This window comes from Physella acuta, unplaced genomic scaffold (genome assembly GCF_028476545.2).
Source record: "Physella acuta isolate Inbredline_101_S28 unplaced genomic scaffold, ASM2847654v3 ptg000689l, whole genome shotgun sequence".
In the NCBI taxonomy this organism is placed as follows: domain Eukaryota; kingdom Metazoa; phylum Mollusca; class Gastropoda; family Physidae; genus Physella; species Physella acuta.
In genome coordinates, this window is record NW_026732208.1 from 204057 (window position 1) to 229247 (window position 25191).

Sequence of the window (25191 nt, forward strand, 5' to 3'; positions counted from 1 at the left end):
AGATTAGGGGATCATGGGGGTCAGGGACCTGGTCTTGTATGAGAGATTAGGGGATCATGGGGGTCAGGGACCTGGTCTTGTATGAGAGATTAGGTGATTTGTGGGGGTCAGGGACCTGGTCTTGTATGAGAGATTAGGGGATCATGGGGGTCAGGGACCTGGTCTTGTATGAGAGATTAGGGGATCATGGGGGTCAGGGACCTGGTCTTGTATGAGAGATTAGGGGATCATGGGGGTCAGGGACCTGGTCTTATATCAGAGATTAGGGGATCATGGGGGTAAGGGACCTGGTCTTTTATGAGAGATTAAGGGAATAGTGGTGTGTGGGTCTTGTGTGTGAGATTGAAACTAAAAATGATCTTCCTGCCCCCTCTACCTGTCATCACCTGTGTGCCTTTCTTGCCATCACTCTACTGCTCATAGAATCCCCTCCCATTTGTTTGTCTAGTCACAGCAGTTAAAAATCAAAGCAACAAACTGAAATCCTCTAATCACACACGTCACTATGGGGACCTACATTTGAATGCAGCTGAATTAATATTGATTGTGAATATAAATTGAAATGTTGGCGTCACGCACCAGTGAGATTAAATTTAGAACTCGAATCAGACAAAGTTGGGCCTTGTACACATACAACAACATTAGTATTGATCATAAACTTGCTGGAACAGCTGGCCACCATCAAGTTTCATTCATGGCTCGATGATGGGACACTACTCTAAAACACTGGTTTCAGCATACACAATGTTGATAATGTCTACCTACCACTGCACCTAACTGCACCACTATAACCAAGTAGATTGTGGTGGGAAGGGAAATAGTAGGTAAAATCCCTAACACGAGTAGAGAGGGAATGTAAGAACAAAGGGCTATGAAAGATTTATTGGAAACCATTATTGATTGCCTGCAAACTTGATGTCATAGTTTTCTTCTATCGTGTGGTTCTTGGTCACCATGGCAACGTAATGTTACATTGGTCTGGTGGGCTTTGCCGGCCGTGGGTTAATAATCAATTTGAATTGATTGGTTGTTATAGAGAGAGTAGAATGGATATCAAGTCATTTCAAGTGGGAGAGTTTGTGTGGCATTACTGCTTGTATAGCAACAAGCCGGCTGTTGTTTCATTGTTTCAAGTCTATCCTTATAGATTTGTATGATGCTTGTGGCTGTGGCATATTGTTGTGTTGGTGGTGCTTTTTCCCTTTCAATTAACGTTATGTAAGACTTACTGGGTGTTTGTTTTTTGCCAGTTTGAACGTCCTGATATTCTGCTCGAACATGTAGGGCTGTCCGAGTCAACCCAGCTTCGGTGGGTACCTGGCTTGGGTTGGTGTTTGTAGATGGGGGGGGGGCGATGAATATGACCCAAAATAAATACACTGTGAATCACTTCATCTGCCCCGTCGGCTATCAGTCTCAGTCATAATGACTTCTGCTCAATCGACAGTCACATCGAATTCTGCGCAGTCGGCAATCAGTCATATATTCTATCGGTCAGTTGGACTATCTGCTACAGTTTTCTCTGATTGCTCTCCCCCCCCCCTTCCCCTCACCGTACTGACCACCGTGTCATATAAACGTCACATGGCATTAGTTCTAACCAATCAGCGATTGGACCACTTCGTTTAGCTCATTGTCTTTTCTCTTTCGCTAATATTAAGCTACCGGCGTGTATTGAGGTTAATGATGCGCTCAGCCATCCCATAGTTTCCACACGTCGTTGTTTCTATCTTGTCCTCAGTGTATGTGGCCGACCAATAATAGAAAGATATTTTTTTACCCTTTAACCTTCAGCTGTGTACATCATACTGTCGTGGATTTCACCCCCACCCCCTTACACACAATTCAAATGTTACACGTAAAGCTTAATTAAGAGTTTATGATTTTCTAATTTTATCGTTACCTCCTATAAAAATAGCAGTAATTAAACACCAATTTAGACCTTTAATAAACTTTATTTAATTTAAAAGTTGTTCTTTTTGTTTTAAATCTGACTGATTATCCCCGCCCTCGTTCTAAAAAAAGTGTCTTAAGTTATTCTCAGTTAAACATTCACAGTGTGCAGCTGTAATAAATTCCTTAAGAATACAGCAGTCTATAATGATAGGAAAGTTTCTAACTTTGGTCGCTCTAGTCACTGTCGGCGCATTGTTTCATTCAACCAAGTCAAGTGGCATGAAACAAGCCCTTTGTTTTAAATGTTTCAAGCGGTGAGTGTCACCTCGTCAGCTACTGTAGCCTAGACCCACTTGAGGGGAGATTTTCTTTTATTGCTCGTCAGCCTTAGCACCCCAGCTTTTCAACAAAATACAGCAGAATCACACACGTTTTTTCTCAGTTGAATTCAAGAATTATAAAGCAGCCCACCGATGTATAAGGCTACTCTCATTGGAGTTAAATCACATAATTAAAGAGGTGTTAACAAATGACGAATGTTTTAACCACTTGACCGCTACAATTAGCTAGCAGACAAGAATTGACCAATACAAAGTAGCAAGCAGACAAGAATTGACCAATACAAAGTAGCAAGCAGACAAGAAATTGACCAATACAAAGTAGCAAGCAGACAAGAAATTGACCAATACAAAGTAGCAAGCAGACAAGAAATTGACCAATACAAAGTAGCAAGCAGACAAGAAATTGACCAATACAAAGTAGCTAGCAGACAGATATTGACCGTTACAATTAGCAAACAGACAAGAATTGACCAATACAAAGTAGCAAGCAGACAAGAATTGACCAATACAAAGTAGCAAGCAGACAAGAAATTGACCAATACAAAGTAGCAAGCAGACAAGAAATTGACCAATACAAAGTAGCAAGCAGACAAGAAATTGACCAATACAAAGTAGCAAGCAGACAAGAAATTGACCAATACAAAGTAGCAAGCAGACAAGAAATTGACCAATACAAAATAGCAAGCAGACAAGAAATTGACCAATACAAAGTAGCAAGCAGACAAGAAATTGACCAATACAAAGTAGCAAGCAGACAAGAAATTGACCAATACAATGTAGCAAGCAGACAAGAAATTGACCAATACAAAGTAGCAAGCAGACAAGAAATTGACCAATACAAAGTAGCAAGCAGACAAGAAATTGACCAATACAAAGTAGCAAGCAGACAAGAAATTGACCAATACAAAGTAGCAAGCAGACAAGAAATTGACCAATACAAAGTAGCTAGCAGACAGATATTGACCGTTATAATTAGCAAACAGACAAGAAATTGACCGTTACAAAATAGCTAACAGACAAGATATTGACTGCTACAATGTAGCAAACAGACAAGATATTGACTGCTACAATGTAGCAAACAGACAAGAAATTGACCGTTACAAAATAGCAAACAGACAAGATATTGACTGCTACAATGTAGCAAACAGACAAGATATTGACTGCTACAATGTAGCAAACAGACAAGAAATTGACCGTTACAAAATAGCAAACAGACAAGATATTGACTGCTACAATGTAGCAAACAGACAAGATATTGACCGTTACAAAATAGCAAACAGACAAGATATTGACTGCTACAATTTAGCAAACAGACAAGATATTGACTGCTACAATGTAGCAAGTAGACAAGACTAAACACGACAAACCGCCCTGTCAACACCACCAACAATAAAGCAAATTCCCCCCCCCCCTTTTTTTCCCCCTACAGCGCCTATATCTTTTTAATTGTCTGTTGTAATTAAAATCAATTTTCTTTGAAAACATTGCATATAAATGGCGGTTTTTTTATATTGCTGTTTAGCCATTGATTGGTTGTTGTAGAGCTGAGATTAGGCTACGCCGTTAGGCTCAGTCCCGGATACTTACATACATATAGCATAACGCTGCACTTAGCAGTGTTGGAATAAAGAGAAAAATAACATCCTTATAGCCTAATCATCGCATCTCTCATTCAAATAAAACTTTGATAAGAAATTGTGAACGTTGATTGACGCGATGATTGCATTTTATCTTCATCGATCAGTGATTGAATGAGGGGGTTTACTCACCCTATGTACACCATCAGCTGGCCTGACAGTGAGAGGGGGGGGGGGCTCACCTTATGCTCACCATCAACTGACCGTGAGGGGTGCTCACCCTATGTATACCATCAACTGGTCTGACCCTGGGGGGGGGGGGGGGGACTCACCCTATATACATCAGATCTGACTCTATCTACACAAGCAGTGTGTACAAATGTGTACGGCGTGATCACACACAAGATCAACGTCTTGATAAAAGCCTTTCACTGGACCCGCTCTAGCCCCATACAAAATAAGTTTACCATAGCAAACAAGGTTTGTCGCCATGGACACCTTTTTTTGCCCAAGTTGCCAGCCTGCAAACTTTTGTGCTCAAGTACAAATACGCGTGCTTGGTTATGTCCACAGCGACATGCATACATTTGTGTTGTCATGTTTAAGTTATGTGTATCCATGTTTACAAATATTGTTCTCAATGTTTACAAATAGACGTGTCCATCACAAGATATAGATCCACGTGAACAAATACGTTTCTTGTATTTACAAATGTATGTTTTTGTCTAGAAGTACATATACAATTATGTGCACTCTCAAACACACGCGTTTCTTTGTGTTTAATATAGACTGTATGAACACTTGATATATGCACTCATGCATAGAAACGTTTGTAAGAGTCCATGAAGTCGTGGTTTAATCTGTTCCCTACGCTAAACCTGGTCACAGTGCTATTACTTGTGGATTCCTTACGGCTCAACTGGTTTATTTTTAACTTATAGGTTTTACGAGACCCGATAGATTTTTATGGGGGAAAAATGCTTCCTTATAAGACATGGGTAACTAAACACACACATAGAATTCGAAACAATTGAGGGAAATAATACAGCGGTGTTTCTTATCACCATTTATTCAGCTTTTATGCGCCCACCCACCCCTCCCCTTTTACACGTATAGCAAAAACGTTCAAATTACAAATGTAATAGGAAGTAAACGCACTTTTTTTTTCTGTGCCGTTGCTAATGGCAACGCTTGCAACAGTGGTATATTGGGGTAGGGTCGAGTCAGGTTTGTGTTTAACTGGGCTTGTTTGAATTGTGTATAAATTTGTTTCAAGCTCGAATTGATTCGTTCTACCTACACGCTCTGGTCCCTGCTACCTTGGTGACGGCCGTCGACTCAAGGTTGAATGTACGTATTTTAACACCTAGAACAGCTTGCATTCAAACCTCATTATCAATTCTATTTTAGGCTTGATTCTAAAAGGTATACAATGTCACCCAATTTTTCAATATACATATATATATATATATATATATATATATATATATATATATATATATATATATATATATATATATATATATATATATATATATATATATATATATACATATATATATACATATATATATATACATATATATATACATATATATATACATATATATATACATATATATATATACATATATATATATACATATATATATACATATATATATACATATATATATACATATATATATACATATATATATACATATATATATACACATATATATATACACATATATATATACACATATATATATACACATATATATATACACATATATATACACATATATATACACATATATATATACATATATATATACATATATATATACATATATATATACATATATATATACATATATATATACATATATATATACATATATATATACATATATATATATACATATATATATACATATATATATACATATATATATACATATATATATACATATATATATATATATATATATATATATATATATATATATATATATATATATATATATATATACATACATATGTACATATGTATATATAGGTATATACCTAGGCTACTTAAAATGGATTCCTTCAAATTTTAAATGCGCACTTTCAAAAGCTTCCCCTAAACATATCCTTAAAACCGTATTTGACATTTTCACTAGAATAAAAAAAAACGCCAACGCTGTAATTCAAAACGTAACCAGTTCAGCACCAATAAATTCCTTGAGTTGAAGCCTGCTATAGCGGCGTGATAAAAACTCGGATGGGAATATATATTGACAACCGCGAGCCGTCCGATTTGCGAGATTCGTGGCAAAACTGGGGGCTGGTGGTTTCACCAGGCATTTAGTAGCAAACGATATTGTTTAACTCTGGCCGCCTGCCAACTCGCATAAATCTATTAGTTCTGAAATAGGTTTATGTAAGGTTAAAATTGGGCTTGACTGAACGTTTTAGGCCTGTTTTCTCGTGTGCTGTACAGTCGGGTCCGTGTAAGTACTTGAACTGCTCCAGTCTTTATGTGCTATTCCTACACAATACCTCTCTGTCCTCTTGTTGTTTTTCACGTCAACTCCACATTTTTAACCGTAAAACAACCCTGAGCTTTTCTATCATCAACACAGGAATTGCTTTGACGTTAACATTTTTTTTTTACTGCTCTGGTCGCCTATTTAAAATGGCATTTTTTTATGTGTTAATTTTTTTTGTCAACATACATTGTCAGGTCGACTATAAACTTAGAATAAAGCCATGTTTAGAATATTTGGATGTTCAGCTAGTCTATTTTGGCTACTTCATAATTATTTACCTGATTCTAAAGGTGTCTTTATATTTGAATAAAGTATGTCAAATTTAGAAATCGTCTCAGGAGAGAAAGTAGAGTAAACTAAATTTAGAAATGGACCCATTTTGATTTTATGTGAAACAAACAAAGAATTTCCTGAAAATCAATATTTAGTAAAATCCTTTGGTGTCATTTTGTGGCTTATGTGATCACCTCCGTACCACGTGATTAACTCACACATCACGTGATTACCTCCGTACCACGTGATTACCTCCGTACCACGTGATTACCTCCCACATCACGTGATTACCTCAGTACCACGTGATTACCTCCGTGCCACGTGATTACCTCCGTACCACGTGATTACCTCCGTACCACGTGATTACCTTACACACCAAGTGATTAACTCACACACCACGTTATTACCTCACACACCACGTGATTAACTCACACACCACGTGATTAACTCACACATACATTAAGTGATGAACTCACACGCCACGTGATTAACTCACACACCACGTGATTAACTCACACACCACGTGATTACCACCCTTATCAAATCACGTCCCTCAATATCATCCTTTCACATTTATGCGACAGAAAAAAAAAATTTTACAATTAAGTCACGTGAGAAAAGTAAGCTTTCTTTTTTACAGGAAATCTAAGTTACTCTGCAGAAAAATAGGTTCTCCTTTACAGAAAAATAAGTTGTCCTTTACAAAAAAATAAGTTGTCCTTTACAGAAAAATAAGTTGTCCTTTACAGAAAAACGAAGTCTGCAGAAAAATAAGTAGTCATTTACAGAAAAATAAGTAGTAATTTACAAAAAAATAAGTAGTCATTTACAGAAAAACTAAGTCTGCAGAAAACTAAGTTGTCATTTAGAGAAAAACTAAGTTAGCCTACAGAAAGATCAGTTGTCTGTATGTAAACTTAGTTCCCATACATGAAATTAAGCTGTCTTTACAGAAAAAGTTACCCTACAGAAAAATGATATTCTATTCCCTGTATGGCAATAAAACATGAAATCTAAGTTCTAAAAATAGCCCAAGATTGGGCCAGCCCCGCCCCTCAGCAAACAAGTAGGTAACCAGCAGTACACGTAAAACCTGACAAATCTCAAACTTGTACTTATTCTCTCGTCACGCTTCGCTGACTTCCATTTCAAAACTCCTAGAAAAATACAAAAATGGAAATAGTTATTTTTAATTTATTTGCATTGCTAGCCAAGCGGAACGGACTTGAAAAAAATCGTTAGGTTCGGTGACAGAATACATAAAGTAGGATTCAAATCTAACTTATTTCATGTGGCGACTCCACGCGTTTTTAAAATGCCTTTTTTTTTGTTCATTAAAAAAAAATTTCTTTGATGTATGCGGGTAGTAGGTTTACATTTTTGGTTGATGATTGTCACAGGCAAACTGTAGACTTTAGTTTATAATCTTCGCCATCCAGGGTCGGGGGGATAGTGTGCTCACGCTGACCATCGTGGTGAAGGGTTTAAACCCACGTGGAGTTTGGCCCAAATCCCCACCCTGACCTTGTCACAGACCAGCATGTCCTGACACGACTGGTTCCAAAGGGGAAGTAACGCTGCCAGCCAGCGTGCCTGGCCAGGTTTCTGGGTAGAAACAAGCTTTTGTTATTTCATAACTTTGTTGGTAACCCGAAACCTGAGAGACGAGGCTATACAGTTGTAGACTGCTACAGGGGGCCTCGAAGATCTAGATACGGGTACCCAGAGATCCTCAAATAACTAGATACAGGTACCCACAGGTTCCTCAAATAACTAGATACGGGTCCCCAGAGGTCCTCAAAGAACTAGATACGGGTATCCAGAGGTCCTCAAATAACTGGATATGGGTACCCAGAGGTCCTCAAATAACTGGATATGGGTACCCAGAGGTCCTCAAATAACTAGATACGGGTCCCCAGAGGTCCTCAAATAACTGGATACGGGTATCCAGAGGTCCTCAAATAACTGGATATGGGTACCCAGAGGTCCTCAAATAACTGGATATGGGTACCCAGAGGTCCTCAAATAACTAGATACGGGTCCCCAGAGGTCCTCAAAGAACTAGATACGGGTATCCAGAGGTCCTCAAATAACTGGATATGGGTACCCAGAGGTCCTCAAATAACTGGATATGGGTACCCAGAGGTCCTCAAATAACTAGATACGGGTACCCAGAGGTCCTCAAATAACTAGATACGGGTCCCCAGAGGTCCTCATGGCAACGTTTTACAGTTACCCCGAGGTCCTCAAATAACAGGATACTGGTATCAATGTCCATAAAACGCTGATAACAGAATTCGTGTACTTGGATAGGTCGCACGTTTTTTCTATTTGAAACAAATTCTCAAGGTCTACCATAAAACTTGGTGTAGAAATAAAATTACAGTTTATCTTTTCAACATATAAAAGTGCAGCAGTAATGTTAGAACATGAAATCCGATCAAACTGTAACAAAACCACCAAAGCTGTAAAACTGTAACAAACATTTTTGCTTGTTGTAAAACCACAGACTCTCACAAATATTTGCTTGTTGTAAAACCACAGACTCACAAATATGTGCTTTTTGTAAAACCACAGACTCTCACAAATATGTGCTTGTTGTAAAACCACTGACTCTCACAACTATTTGCTTGTTGAAAAACCAAAAAACTGTACTCTGTAGTATCGTATAGATGGCTTCTAGTGCCCATGTCCAGGAGAAAGAACTGGGTGCTAATCAGTGTTTTTCCAGTCTTTTTTCTCCGGTGGGGAGGGGGGGCGAAGAGAGTCTTTACCCCCCCCCCCCCCCCCCCCCCGAAGAGATGCCTGGAAGAAACACTGGTGCTGATACCGGCAATTAATTAGCAACTTCTACGTCATGATTACGTCCCAAATCCCGTCAAAAAATTGCCACTGATAATCTGCGTTGTTTTGATGACATGCTAGTGTAGGTACCCACACGTTAATGTATCATACACAAAATTCTGCTGTTTGTGCTGTTTGTTAAACTGGAATGTTCTCTGGAGGAATCCTGCCCGGCCGGGCACTTACATAGGTTTGGTTCTCGCTTGGACGGGCCCATACAATCCTCGTAATCATTCTATATTTCATGCGGTTATTGGTCATTATTGCCGAAAATTGACTGAGGTCATGGGTCATTTACGGACAAGACGTCACATGACATCCACCAATCAATTTACTGGTCATCTTTTGATAGAGAGTTATTTACAACTCATCTATTAACTGGTCACGTGATGATCACATCTGTTGGCCATTTATGGCATTTAATGACTATATGTGTTGGCCATGTTCTCCTTATTATAGAGAAGACTATAAATAAACCCTAGGGGAATTTTGCAGGAGTTAACCACTACATAGAGGTAGCCACTACACATAGCTAGCCACTACACAGAGCTCGCCACTACACAGAGCTCGCCACTACACAGAGCTCGCCTATTCTCCAGCTAGCCACTACACAGAGCTCGCCTATTCTCCAGCTAGCCACTACACAGAGCTCGCCTATTCTCCATCTAGCCACTACACAGAGCTAGCCACTACACAGAGCTCGCCTATTCTCCAGCTAGCCACTACACAGAGCTAGCCACTACACAGAGCTAGCCACTACACAGAGCTAGCCACTACACAGAGCTTGGCTATCCTCCAGCTAGCCACTACACAGAGCTAGCCACTACACAGAGCTAGCCACTACACAGAGCTAGCCACTACACAAAGCTCGCCTATCCTCCAGCTAGCCACCACCTTAGATCGATTACACCCCAGTTACCATGGTTATTGTTTCCTCAAATCTTGGATCCGATCTCCGATGGTGTTTTGCTTGATTCTATCCCAACTCCCAATCACGGCACAGAGAAGACTTGAACCCATCGATCTCAACGATTCTTTTGTTGTTTTGGCGTCCCGTGTTGCCATGGACACCAGCAGTTTGATTGTATTCCATCAAGATGTTTGGTTGAAACTTCAGGGTTCTAAACAAATTGCCGGCTTTTGTCATTTCAAATGTCAATACTGGACCTTTTATGGCATTTTCTTTCAATCCCATTCTCTTTCATCTAAACATGTTCCCTTCGTTACTCTCCCTCCACCCTCCCATTAACTTCGTTACTCTCCCTCCACCCTCCCGTTAACTTCGTTACTCTCCCTCCACCCTCCCGTTAACTTCGTTACTCTCCCTCCACCCTCCCGTTAACTTCGTTACTCCCTTCACCCTCCCGTTAACTTCGTTACTCTCCCTCCACCCTCCCGTTAACTTCGTTACTCTCCCTCCACCCTCCCGTTAACTTCGTTACTCCCTTCACCCTCCCGTTAACTTCGTTACTCTCACTCCACCCTCTCCACAATGTAATCCTCTGGACAATCTTGATTATTAAATTTATTACCTCAACTAGGAGTTATATGCCTATAAATAGTTATATATATATTATATACGTATACATATATATATATATATATATATATATATATATATATATATATATATATATATATATATATATATATATATATATAGGCGGCTATTTTGAGTTTCCAGCTATGACTATTCAGACAGACATCAGAAATAAAAAGTATGAAAAAAATGAAGAGACCTAACCGAGGTGATAAAACTGTGACCTTTGTGCATGAGGGATGTCAGGGACATGATAACGCAAATAACGAGGCTCATTTTCCCTCGGCTTTATCGTGTCCTACTGGACCAGCTCGGCTAACACACTTACTTGTGACCCCTCTTGGATGGGGCGTTTACACCTTCAGTTCAGCTTTTGACCCCCTCATTTCAGCTCTTGGCACCTTCCCCCTCATTTCAGCTCTTGGCACCTTCCCCCTCATTTCAGCTCTTGACCCCCCCCCCGCCCTCATTTCAGCCATTGACCCCCCCCCCATTATTTAAGGTCTTGACCCCCCCCCCCCCCCCCCCATTATTTAAGGTATTAACCCCCCTCCCATTATTTAAGGTCTTGACCCCCCCCCCCCATTATTTAAGGTATTAACCCCCCCCCCCCCCCATTATTTAAGGTCTTGACCCCCCCCCCCCCTATAATTTCAGCACTTGACCCCCTACCCTATTTTAGCCCTTGAATCCCCCCCCCTATCATCTCAGCCCTTGACACCCCCCCCCCCCCCACACAAACCCCTTCAGTTTAGCCATTGAACCCCTTCTATAATCCGTTGACCCCTTTCATTTGAGCCGTTGACCGCTTCCGTTGAACTGCTGACCCCTCCCAATGAGGTGTGTTTGTAGTTGAGTCACCGTGTTGATGTGTGAGGCTAGCATGTACTAAGTCATTAGCGTGTTGCCTCGATATTTTCATGTTTTCACTTCTTAAGTAAGTGTTGAAAGCTTGAGTCGGTCGGCACACAATCACTCATTAAGACCAGTAAACTTAATACCTTGATTTTGTTGGAAATAATCTGAAAACGTTTGGTAAGACATCTTTCATAGATTGATCCGTTTGCACATTCAATCAAAGGAAACTTCATTAAAAATAAATTAAAAATCGCTGTTAAATATTAATAAACTATTTTTTTAAAAGACAAATTACAGATCACTACTAAAAACAAAATCACAAAAAAAAGGAAAAAATTAAGAACTGAAATCAGAGTAGAATTAAAGAAAGCAATTAAGTACAAATTTAAGATAAGATTGAAAAAAAATTAAAGATGGCAATTTAAGATAAATTAAAGATCACAAGTAAATACAAAATTATGGATTGCAATTAAAAACAAATTAAAAACTGCCATTAAAAACAAATTAAAGATTGCAAATAAAGTGATCTATCGTATCCCAGTCTTTTGGTTCGATACCTTCTCTACCAGCTTGAACCCCCCCCCCCCCCCCCCCGTTTTGATTAGCGTGTTGTATCATTCGTCATCTGAGATAGGCTACACCATTGGTGTACTGTGGCTAGTTTACATGTGTTTAAATCTTTCTTTTCTAACCTCTTTTTCTGTTGACTTGACCGATTGTTTACATTTCTGTTGTTGTTAACATTCCTAATTTATATTTCTGGGTTGTTGTTTTTTTTTTACTAATTACTTCTGGTTTGGTCATTAGTATTTTTCTCTCCCCATGTTTGTCCTGTATTTTAATGTGCTAATTTGTTTCTATTGCTAGACTATCGTTTTAGTATTTATGATCCTAGTAACTTTTGTATGTAAGAACCCATCTTTTATTTTCAAACCTCGTATAATAATTACTACATTACCCGCCCAACCCCTGCCTCGTATTTACTTCAGTATAACAATCTGTCCACAAGTTTGAAATATGTCAACCTACTGTATTCTTACATGCCCTCAAACATGCCCCTATCCCCCCTCCCCTCCACTGATATTTTTTCTATGACAACGTAAATTCGCATTCACCAATTTGAAATGTTCGTGTTTTAGCATAAGGTACGGACCCGTCAACGTTATTCTATTCATTTATTTTCACCTGGAAAAAACTCACTTCATTTTCCACTCTTTTATTCATGAAAAACTAGGCTTCGTTTCCAAAATTTCACGTTCGCGTTTAATATCGAACGTGAAATATTGTTTTGCCTCTATCCCCTCCCACTTTCCCACGCTAAGTGTGCACTTCCTGGCCTGTACGAATCTGCTGGTTGCCGCTATTCACCCCTTGCTGTCCTCGTCAGTTGACAGAAAAGTGGGGGGTGGGACAGATATATTATATTGTTTTTGGGGATATTTGTAAGTGAAAATTGTGAAATTGGTGGCTGGTCACACGGTATGCTGTGTAGTTTGAATCAGACGTGTGACTTGCTTGCTTGTATTGATTGCTTCGATAAGTCTGTGTACGCCGAGTTATACAAAGATTTTTTTTTTTTAATTTCGTTACTGTAGAATCAGATTTCTCCAGATTTTATCAACCTTCTGCACACACACACGCACACACACACACACACGCCGCTTACATCAATGTGTCACTGTCTCTCTAATGGAGTCGTGTAACACACACATTATTGCCACATAAACAAATAGTGTCACACACATACAGTTGTCACACGGCCACATTTTGTACATACACCTACACTGGTGTGTCACACAGATACAATACACGCATTTAACCAGCACACATGTCGGCCTCGCTAATATTTCAGTCTGGTAACCAATGGCAACCAGGAAAGTTTTACTCGGTGAAAGTGTGAACGTCTCCTAAAACAAATCATACCCTCCAACACACCGGCTTTGTGTGTGTTGTTTTAAAACATATCTCAAGCTTTCAGAATTTCAAGTACATTTTTTTACTCCAACTTAAGCAATTAAAAACAAGGGGGAATGAACTCTTTAAATATGCAGTGACTCCCCCTGCCCTCACTTAAATTAAAGCTATGAATTGTTATCTCGCACGGCTCGGCCTAGTCAATTTGGTTGAAACTCATAAAATCTACGACTGACGCTATTAACATTTCAAATTTTTAGGTAAAAAAAAAATAAGCCCAACCTTCCAAGGAGAAAAATATTTTGTCAAGGTGGCTAACAGGTTCGTGCGTGTCCAACCCGACCCCGTCATATTTCTTCGTTCTGGGCCCTTTTCATTGCTTTACCGCATTTTCAAGTATTGATTTTTTCAAAACTCCCCTCGCTCGTGTTACTATAACATTAGATATTTTTACTTGAGGCGCGATAAATACAGGCCTTTTCTCTCGCTCTCTATGAAGTAATATCGATGTATGAAGTCAATATGACCTGGATCTACCGGCGAATTATTGGAATTGGAGATAGCTGTGTTGTGCGTGCCGGCGTTCTCTCGCCCTTTACATTATAATTAAGCACGCGGCCGTGTGAAGCGCTGCAGTTTTAATGTGTACGTACAGTGGCTGGGCTGGCGTTTTGATTGGAAAAGTCGGCAAAATACAGGTAGCGCTTTTTATCTATCGTGTTTATACTGCTGATTCACTGTGTTACAATTCTTTCTCGTTGTGCTATACATAATATATATATATATATATATATATATATATATATATATATATATATATATATATATATATATATATATATAGGCCTATATATATATATATATAATTGTATACATTAAATATATATATATGTATGTATGTATGTATGTATGTATGTATATAAATGTATCTGTGTATGTATGTAGGTGTGTGTACATGTTTAACATCACACACTTCACAATTATTTAGATTGATAATGTAAAAATAAGCGATTATGACAAGGTTTCGAAAGAAGGGATTATGATCATAACTAGGGGAGCTCATCTTTGAATACCAAGGGGAACGACTCTATTATTTCAGGGGAAGACAATGGACATCTTCCTTGTCCATATTAAAATTATTAAGAGTATAACTAGTGTTAAATAGCAGCCGCTATAATTAGCTTTTTTTTTTTAGAAACGATAGGCCTAGCTAGACTATTAAACTAGGATGGTGTTGTGTGTTGAACTGAAATAAATACCTTCTTTTGGCGGGGGCTGGTGGGGAGACAGTAAAAATATCCGTTTTGTCACTCCTTTATTATTACTATATTTAAATACAGTTTAGTTAGGCGGATGGGAAATTATATATGTATGAGCCATCTTCACTCGTCGTGACAAAACTTGAATAAGTTCTCACTCAGACAGCTGATTAGCTTTCATGAGTTGTAATGCATATAAGTACGAGAGAGAAGGTTGGGATGGAAGGAGAGCATGACTTGATTGAAACAAAACGAGAGAGAAGGTTGGGATGGAAGGAGAGCATGACTTGATTGAAACAAAACGAGAGAGAAGATTGGGATGGAAGGAGAGCATGACTTGATTGAAACAAAACGAGAGAGAAGGTTGGGATGGAAGGAGAGCATGACTTGATTGAAACAAAACGAGAGAGAAGATTGGGATGGAAGGAGAGCATGACTTGATTGAAACAAAACGAGAGAGAAGATTGGGATGGAAGGAGAGCATGACTTGATTGAAACAAAACGAGAGAGAAGATTGGGGTGGAAGGAGAGCATGACTTGATAGAAAAAAACGAGAGAGAAGATTGGGATGGAAGGAGAGCATGACTTGATTGAAACAAAACGAGAGAGAAGATTGGGATGGAAGGAGAGCATGACTTGATTGAAACAAAACAACGTGTCCAACTGACTGGTACTGACAGCTAAATATTTGTGTCCCTACTGCCAGTATGGAATGTCATGAATGGGGTTAAAACAACACGAGCTGCATGATACTGTATCCTGGGGTTAGATCAGGGGAGAAGGATGCTCCTTAATAGCTGGTGCTCCTTAATGGCTGGGACTGGTGCTTCTTAATGGCTGGTGCTCCTTAATGGCTGGGACTGGTGCTCCTTAATGGCTGGGACTGGTGCTCCTTAATAGCTGGTGCTCCTTAATGGCTGGTGCTCCTTAATGGCTGGTGCTCCTTAATGACTGGTGCTCCTTAATGGCTGGGACTGGTGCTCCTTAATGGCTGGGACTGGTGCTCCTTAATAGCTGGTGCTCCTTAATGGCTGGTGCTCCTTAATGGCTGGTGCTCCTTAATGGCTGGTGCTCCTTAATGGCTGGTGCTCCTTAATGACTGGTGCTCCTTAATGGCTGGTGCTCCTTAATGACTGGTGCTCCTTAATGGCTGGTGCTCCTTAATGACTGGTGTTCCTTAATGGCTGGGACTGGTGCTCCTTAATGGCTGGTGCTCCTTCATGGCTGGTGCTCCTTCATGGCTGGGACTGGTGCTCCTTAATGGCTAGGACTGGTGCTCCTTAATGGCTGGGACTGGTGCTCCTTAATGGCTGGGACTGGTGCTCCTTAATGGCTGGTGCTCCTTAATGGCTGGGACTGGTGCTCCTTAATGGCTGGGACTGGTGCTCCTTAATGGCTGGTGCTCCTTAATGGCTGGTGCTCCTTCATGGCTAGGACTGGTGCTCCTTAATGGCTGGTGCTCCTTAATGGCTGGGACTGGTGCTCCTTAATGGCTGGTGCTCCTTAATGGCTGGGACTGGTGCTCCTTAATGGCTGGTGCTCCTTAATGGCTGGTGCTCCTTAATGGCTGGTGCTCCTTAATGGCTGGTGCTCCTTAATGGCTGGTGCTCCTTAATGACTGGTGCTCCTTAATGGCTGGTGCTCCTTAATGGCTGGGACTGGTGCTCCTTAATGGCTGGTGCTCCTTAATGGCTGGTGCTCCTTAATGGCTGGTGCTCCTTAATGGCTGGTGCTCCTTCATGGCTAGGACTGGTGGTCCTTAATGGCTGGGACTGGTGCTCCTTAATGGCTGGGACTGGTGCTCCTTAATGGCTGGTGGTCCTTAATGGCTGGGACTGGTGCTCCTTAATGGCTGGTGCTCCTTAATGGCTGGGACTGGTGCTCCTTAATGGCTAGGACTGGTGGTCCTTAATGGCTGGGACTGGTGGTAGTGATGAATTTAGTGATGAATACTATGGCACTCACCTGCTTCCCCCCCCCCCCCGCCCCCACTCCCAGCCTATACACCAAGTCTGCACTATGCTACCCCCTATGGTACTGACCTGCTCCCCCAACCCTAGCCTATACACCAAGTCTGCACTATGCTACCCCCTATGGCACTCACTGAATGCCTCTAGTTGCTGGCCTGTGCAACACTCAACAACAGCTAGAAAAACAATCCTGCCTGTCATCAACTACACTGTTTGTAAAGTCTACAAAATAAACATATTTTAATGACTTCCTGTAATTGATAGATACACACAAAAAGTGTTAACCTTTAAATAATGGGAGATAATTTCACTCACAAGCACTGACTGAACAGAAAACTGTGTTGTGCTATCATTTTTGATGCACAAGTTTGTTTTCATTATAACAAAACTAATTAAACGTTGCATTCAATGTGTTCATTTAGTCTGGGATTGTTTGGATATTTTTATGTTGATAAAAACCTGTCTTTGGCATGGCTTATTTTTAAAACTTGATCAGGATAAAATAGTATAGGAATTTAAAACTAGACCATTTATATTACTTTATTAGACTAACATGTCATTCAGCATTCAACTAAATCAGGCATATGACATCCAGTATACAGCTAAATCAGGCATATGACATCCAGCATACTAGACCAGGCATATGACATCTAGCTGCATCAAGTGCTGTATTAGGCCTATAACATTGTATTAAAACACCTAATGCAGCATAAAGTGCTGTATCAGGCCTATAATGTGGTATTAAAACACCTAATGCAGCATAAAGTGCTATATCAGGCCTATAATATTGTATTAAAACACCTAATGCAGCATAAAGTACTGTATCAGGCCTATAACATGGTATTAAAACACCTAATGCAGCAGAAAATTGTTCACACATGATGTGATGTCTGGGCATGTTTAGCTGGTTAATTAAGACATGCTTACATACACATGATATATGGAGACCTCCACTTAAGAATTTTGGGTTAGTTAACATATGTTCTATCATGCCACCCTATATACTGTCATGTCTACTATATACTGCCATGCTCACTCTATATTTCCCTACCCTCAATATATTATACTGTTCACAGTGTATTTACCCACAAAATTGTTCTGTCCACTCAATTGCTATACCCACTAAATTGTTCTGTCCACTCAATTGCTATACCCACTAAATTGTTCTGTCCACTCTAATGCTATACCCACTAAATTGTTCTGTCCACCACTATTTAACCAACATGAGGGTGTATAGAGAGAAAAAAAATGTTGACAATACGTCCACCATACGCCGTCCACCATAGGTGTACCAGCAGCCTCTTGGATAAACTGCTGCTCTACTTATTAGCACATAAAATGCCTGGTCTCTTATCTGACATAAACACAACAAACATTCATTGCCTACAGGCTTGCAACAAGGGCTGTTGTAATTGTAACTTTTTTCTAGTTTTCTCAGCCCTGCTGTACTTTAGCCCAGCTAAAGTAGTTTTGGGGCATTTGAAGATATTAGTATATAACTTGGTTATCTGGTTTTTAGTTTTTCACTTGACTGGCCCTAAATCATGTGTTATCTAGGCAAGCCTACATTTATACAATAAAGTAAGCATTATCTCAGCTATTTTTATATCTTGTTATTTTTATCTTATTTCTTCATTTTTCAACATTTTATTTGGTTTGATGGTGTAGACTTGAGTTGACAAGTGTTGTATTTTGTGTGCTTGGTGTGTACTTTGTTTAGAGTTATCACAGGAATTTGTTATGAGTTCAAGCCTGGCAAACATTGAATAGTTTGTAAATACTGGTTTTCCTAACTTTTTATAACAATTTGTGTGATTATTTAGCAGTCAGTGTTTTTAGTGCATAGCCTCTAGCTGAAAGTCATAACCATTAGTTGTAAGCCATAGGCTTAGCTTTAAGCCATAGCAACTAGCTGTAAGCCATAGTCTCTAGCTGTAGGCTTTAGCAACTAGCTGGGAGCCTAGCCACTGGTTGTAAGTCATAAATACTAGCTGTAAGCCATAGCAACTAGCTGTAAGCCATAGCAACTAGCTGTAAGCCATAGAAACTAGCTGTAAGCCATTGTTTCTAGCCACTGGTTATTAGTCAAGTCATAGATATTAGCTGTAAGCCATAGCCTCTAGCTGTAGGCTTTAGCAACTAGCTGTAAGCCATAGCAACTAGCTGTAAGCCATAACAACTAGCTGTAAGCCATAGCCTCTAGCTGTAGCTAGCTGCTAAGAAAACTGTTGGTTCTAACCCACTGCTTGTGTTTCCCCACAGAGTATTGACAGTGTGATGGGATGGCAACTTTCTCCATGGGAAAACTTGATGCCATCTGTGCTCGTCTCAAGTCCTCCCAGCAGTTCCAGAAGGACACACGCCTGAAGAAGGACGAGCCTGATGTCTGGAGGGGCAGCAGTCAGGCCAAGAGAGGGCAGCACTACCCCCCTGCCCATGGGCTCAACTCTCCTAATGCCAGCAGCCTGGCTGATGAACTCCAGGCTCAAGCTGGCATTGTCTCCCCTCTCACAGCCAACAGCGCGGTGGTGCATCACATGACCAAAAGTGACAGTAGTATCCCCAAAAACAACAACAACAATGTCGAGGCTACAGACTACAACGGCGTTGCTGCAACAGTTCAGACTGCTGACTCTACAACAACTGATTCCATTGTCTCATCCACAACGTCTGACCCGCCTGTCTGTACCACTGCTGACCCGCCTGTCTGTAGCACAGGTGACCCGCCTGTCTTTAGCACAGGTGACCCGTCTGTCTGTACCACTGCTGACCCGCCTGTCTGCAGGATAGCTGACCCACCAGTAAGCAGCAGCAACACCAACAGCAACACCAACAGCAACACCAACAGCAACACCAACAGCAACAGCAACATTCCCAGCAGCTTTGAGCTGACTGACACTCTGCCACACACCCTTGCTGAGGTCAGTGACCAGACAAAACACCTGGCACCAGTTGACCTATTGACCTCCTCAGGTCTTCACCCAGGACCGTCTTTACACCTGAAATCCACCTTAAGTCCACCAGCTGACGGGACCCCACCCCCAGAAAACCATCCTGATATTACAGACAGTGGGGCTGTCCATGGCGCCACCTTTCCTTCTCCAGCCACCCCCGCTGGTGACACTAACACCTTTAGTAAAACACCTGTGTTTGATAATGAACCAACATCAACTTTAACCCTCTCACCACTGACCAGTGTCCACGTGTCATCCAGCCAACTGATAGAGAATTTGACATCTGGCTTTGACTGTGACAACGCTGACAACATTGAGACAGAGGTAGCTCAAAACTTGAACAACATTTTCAACGAGGCTTTTAATTTTTCAGACCAAAAGTTTTCTCTAGAAAATTCCCCGGAGAGCCTTGAACCAAAATTTGTTCTAGGATGTTCTAAAGACGTCAAAGATGTCGAACAACCTATTTCTCTAGCAAGCTGTTCAGAGCCTCAAAATATAGAGGAGAAGGATGCAATAGATTTCTCATTTCCTGGCTCTGTGTGTCCCCTAGTTTGTGATACTGTCACCCCTTATGTCTGTGGCTCACCGTCTAGACTGTGTGGGTCCCCCCCTACACCATGTGGGTCACCCTCTAGACCATCTGGGTCCCCCTCTAGACCATCTGGGTCCCCCTCTAGACCGTCTGGGTCCCCCTCTAGACTGTGTAAATCCCCCACCCCAAATGAGGCCCAGTCTGGCACCAACTCCCTGTCCAGCCTGGAACCACCAGCAGCTGCAGCTCTGGCCCCGGGGAGAAGGAAGAGTCGCAAGGCAACCAAGCCCCAGAGACAGGTGGCTGTGAAGCAGTTCCAGAGTCCAGTCCTGGGGCCAGACTTAACTGTCTTAACACCAGCAGCAGATGAAGAAACAATCATCTACAGCCCGCAGTCTGATGGCACCAACAGGTGTGAGCCTCAGACAGGTGAGACCCCTGGGACAGAAGGTCACCTGACCTGCCCTACACCCTCCCCACAAGACCCCAACCTCAGCATGAATACACCAGAAAGTGTGGATGAATTCCTCCAGTCTAAAGCTCACCTAAACTCAAGCAGCGGCAACCTTGAAGGTCAGACCATCTCTGACAAGACAACTGCTCATCCTCAGACAGAAAGTTCCCTCACCGCTCACCTTCTCTCAGAGGGTCCTCTCAGTCCTCCTGTTGAGTCAGATAGCCCTCCCACTGATACCCCAGACACTAAAGGCCTTGTGGACTTCGCACACAACACCATGAACGAGCTTCTGGGCATCTACGGGTTTGAAGGCTCGGACACAAAAAATATTTATTTAAGTCACATCAAAAACTTCCAGTCACCCCCGCCGGTGGGGGAGGATAAAAATGTGAGTCCCCCTGACATGTCAGCCCTGGATAGCAGCAAGCCAGCGCCTGGACCTTTCAGGAAGAGAGTTTATACCAGCCTGTCTCAGCCTGCTCACAGTAAGTCTTTTCTTGTTGGCTAGTTCACCCCAACATCTATTTACTCATAGACACGAACCTAATTTGCCAACCTGAGCATTAGCTCTCAACTCTTTTTGTTACAGATGTAACATAATCTGATAACATGAGTATTACCTCCCTTTGTTATAGATCCAACCAACAAGCCAACAAATGCATCAACGCCCACTGTTACTATAGATCTAACATAATCTGTCTACATAACTCCTGTTGTTATAGATTTACCATAATCTGCCAACATAAGCATTACCTCCCATTTTAATAGATTTAAAATAATCCTATGTAACTTCTATTGTTATAGATTTAACATAATGTCAATATAAGAATTACCTCCCCTTGTAATACATCTAACATACTCCACCAAATAAGCGTTACCTCCCCTTATCCACCTTGCTTAGAGTGTAGGTCACATGTGTTTAAAATACTTCTTCAGTGTGTTATTGCTGTGTACCATTCATGATTTCATGCCTATGTGACCATAGCTTACATGTACATGAATTCTTGGGACAAACTGATATACCAGTACACATAGCTTATATGTAACCTTGGATAAAATAACAAATTGTTTAAGACTGGATGCAATTTTATCATATGTTTGTAACCACCATCAGATATTTTCTACATATCCTTATGTAGAACCATTATAATATGTTGACATATCCTTATGTAGACACAACCACCATCGTATGTTGACATATCCTTATGTAGACACAACCACCATCATATGTTAACATATCCTTATGTAGACACAACCACCATCGTATGTTGACATATCCTTCACATAACCACCATCATATGTTGACATATCCTTATGTAGACACAACCACCATCATATGTTGACATATCCTTATGTAGACACAACCACCATCATATGTTAACATATCCTTATGTAGACACAACCACCATCGTATGTTGACATATCCTTATGTAGACACAACCACCATCGTATGTTGACATATCCTTATGTAGACACAACCACCATCGTATGTTGACATATCCTTATGTAGACACAACCACCATCGTATGTTGACATATCCTTCACATAACCACCATCATATGTTGACATATCCTTATGTAGACACAACCACCATCATATGTTAACATATCCTTATGTAGACACAACCACCATCATATGTTGACATATCCTTATGTAGACACAACCACCATCATATGTTGACATATCCTTATGTAGACACAACCACCACCATATGTTGACATATCCTTATGTAGACACAACCACCATCATATGTTGGCATATCCTTATGTAGACACAACCACCATCGTATGTTGACATATCCTTCACATAACCACCATCATATGTTGACATATCCTTATGTAGACACAACCACCATCATATGTTGACATATCCTTATGTAGACACAACCACCACCATATGTTGACATATCCTTATGTAGACACAACCACCATCATATGTTGACATATCCTTCACATAACCACCATCATATGTTGACATATCCTTATGTAGACACAACCACCATCATATGTTGACATATCCTTATGTAGACACAACCACCATCATATGTTGACATATCCTTATGTAGACACAACCACCATCATATGTTGACATATCCTTATGTAGACACAACCACCACCATATGTTGACATATCCTTATGTAGACACAACCACCATCATATGTTGGCATATCCTTATGTAGACACAACCACCATCATATGTTGACATATCCTTCACAGCACATTCTGTGACCTACATAATTTTGGCTGTTTCAACTAAAAAAAATTTTTTACATCCTGCCTGAATTAATTCTGCTTATATCTAGACACTTGAATCAGGTGTAATTGTTACATTAGCCAATCATTGATATATTTGTTAGTCAGTCTCTGGTGTATTTGTTACATTAGTCAGTTATTAGTGTATTTACATTAGATAATCATTGATATATTTGTTAGTCAGTCACTGGTGTATTTGATACTTTAATCAATCACTGGTATATTTGTTACATTTGTCAGTTATTAGTGTATTTACATTAGCCAATCATGTGTATATTTGTTACTTCAGCCAATTATGGTATATTTATTATGGAGCACCAACTTGATAGCTGTTGGTCTAAAAAAAATTATCTCTTTTAGCACCTTTACTTACTGACACCCCCCCCCCCACACACACACACACTTCCCATACACTCAGAACAAATATCAATTTAGAGGTTGGCCTGGTCGGGCCGGTACAGCTCATGGTCTAAGTCCCGAGTTCGAACCCCCGGGCAGATAATGCTCGATAGCTGAAGACAGCCACTCATCTACGAGAGAAAACTCCATAATAAAAAACTGCTGCCTTGTAGTTTGTTCCTGGGTGGCAATTGAAGCAGATCCAGAAAAGCAGCCTGAAATCGGAGTCACCGGCCTGTATGACGCATAACAAGTTGACACGTAATACTTAACTGTGTTGGACGAAATCCCTCCGAACATTACAATTAAGAACCAAGAAGGAGAAGATAGCACCCCACAGATCGTCACTTTAAGAACCTGTATGTTTACTTACATCACAACATACCTGTAAACTTTGCCTCACTATATAGATATCGATAAATTGATAATTGGCCGTAAAAGTACAATTCAGCTGTATGTAAAAAAAAAAATACGGGTGAGTGACATGACATTCAAGTAATTGACGTATTGTCCTAGGGCCTAGAGCCGACATCTAGTTGGACAACCTATAGCAAACATGCGCACATATAGATTTGGTTATGAGTTTTTTTTATGTAGGTCTAGGCCGGCGTGTAAATACAGTGAATGTGCTACACACGTCGGCGTATAAATAGACGGAATTTTTTCATTCTTTAAATCCCTACCATTCCATCCCTCTCCTAGTTTATATTTCTAGAGTAAAAGTCTCGCCACAATATATATATATATATATATATATATATATATATATATATATATATATATATATATATATATATATATATATATATAGTGTGTGTGTGTGTGTAACGGCTATCAAATCAATCTGTATCGAAACAATCGACGTCTAATCTAGAACCTACCTGTTTCTACACATTTCTCGCATGGTTGAGTCCCTAGAGTTCACGGTGAATGAACAGCAGTTATGCTAGTATGTCACACCACAGCTGTACCACATACAACTTCTCTGCCTCATATAATAGCATGACACGTGAAGCCATCTATACCAAGTCACCGGTACACAACATAGTTTTCTCTTCTTGGGAAGACTTTAATACTTTATATACTAATATATATATATATATATATATATATATATATATATATATATATATATATATATATATATATATATACCCTCAGACACATCCAGCGTGTACAGCCTTTTCTGAGATACTTGACAGACTGACACATTTGGCAGTGTTGATTTATTTTTCTCATCAATATATCACCCAATTAGTTTCTTGATGCCATACGTGTGTCGCATGGTTTACACGTGAAATCTTGTATTGCTGGGAGCCAGCGAGTCTCTCTATATGACTATCCGGTCCTTACCTCTTTCCTTTGTTTACAACCCTGAGCGACGGTCTTTTCAAACTTATCAGATTTCATGGAATCAAGAACTAATTAATTTTTTTTTAAAAAAAACTAGCGCGTTACTTCCATTTTTAGCCTCAACCGTTCAAGGTCATATCAATTATTAATAAACCGTAATTAACCATTGGACCATCTTCGGTGAGATGGAATAAAATGTACAGACGGCTTCAATTAATACCCCCCCCCCCACCCGAATTATTTTGGTTTG

The 25191-nt window shown here is 40.2% G+C and overlaps 1 protein-coding gene across 1 annotated transcript in view; it reads left to right on the plus strand.

The window, feature by feature from the left end:
* The window catches only part of LOC131949326 (uncharacterized), a 48414-nt gene that overhangs the window by 3931 nt on the left and 19292 nt on the right, over nt 1-25191 (plus strand). The window contains exon 2 of the mRNA XM_059311165.1: nt 19254-21422. Coding sequence (XP_059167148.1) covers nt 19274-21422 — 2149 coding nt within the window. The 5' untranslated portion in view covers nt 19254-19273. The remainder of the gene's footprint in view (nt 1-19253; nt 21423-25191) is intronic.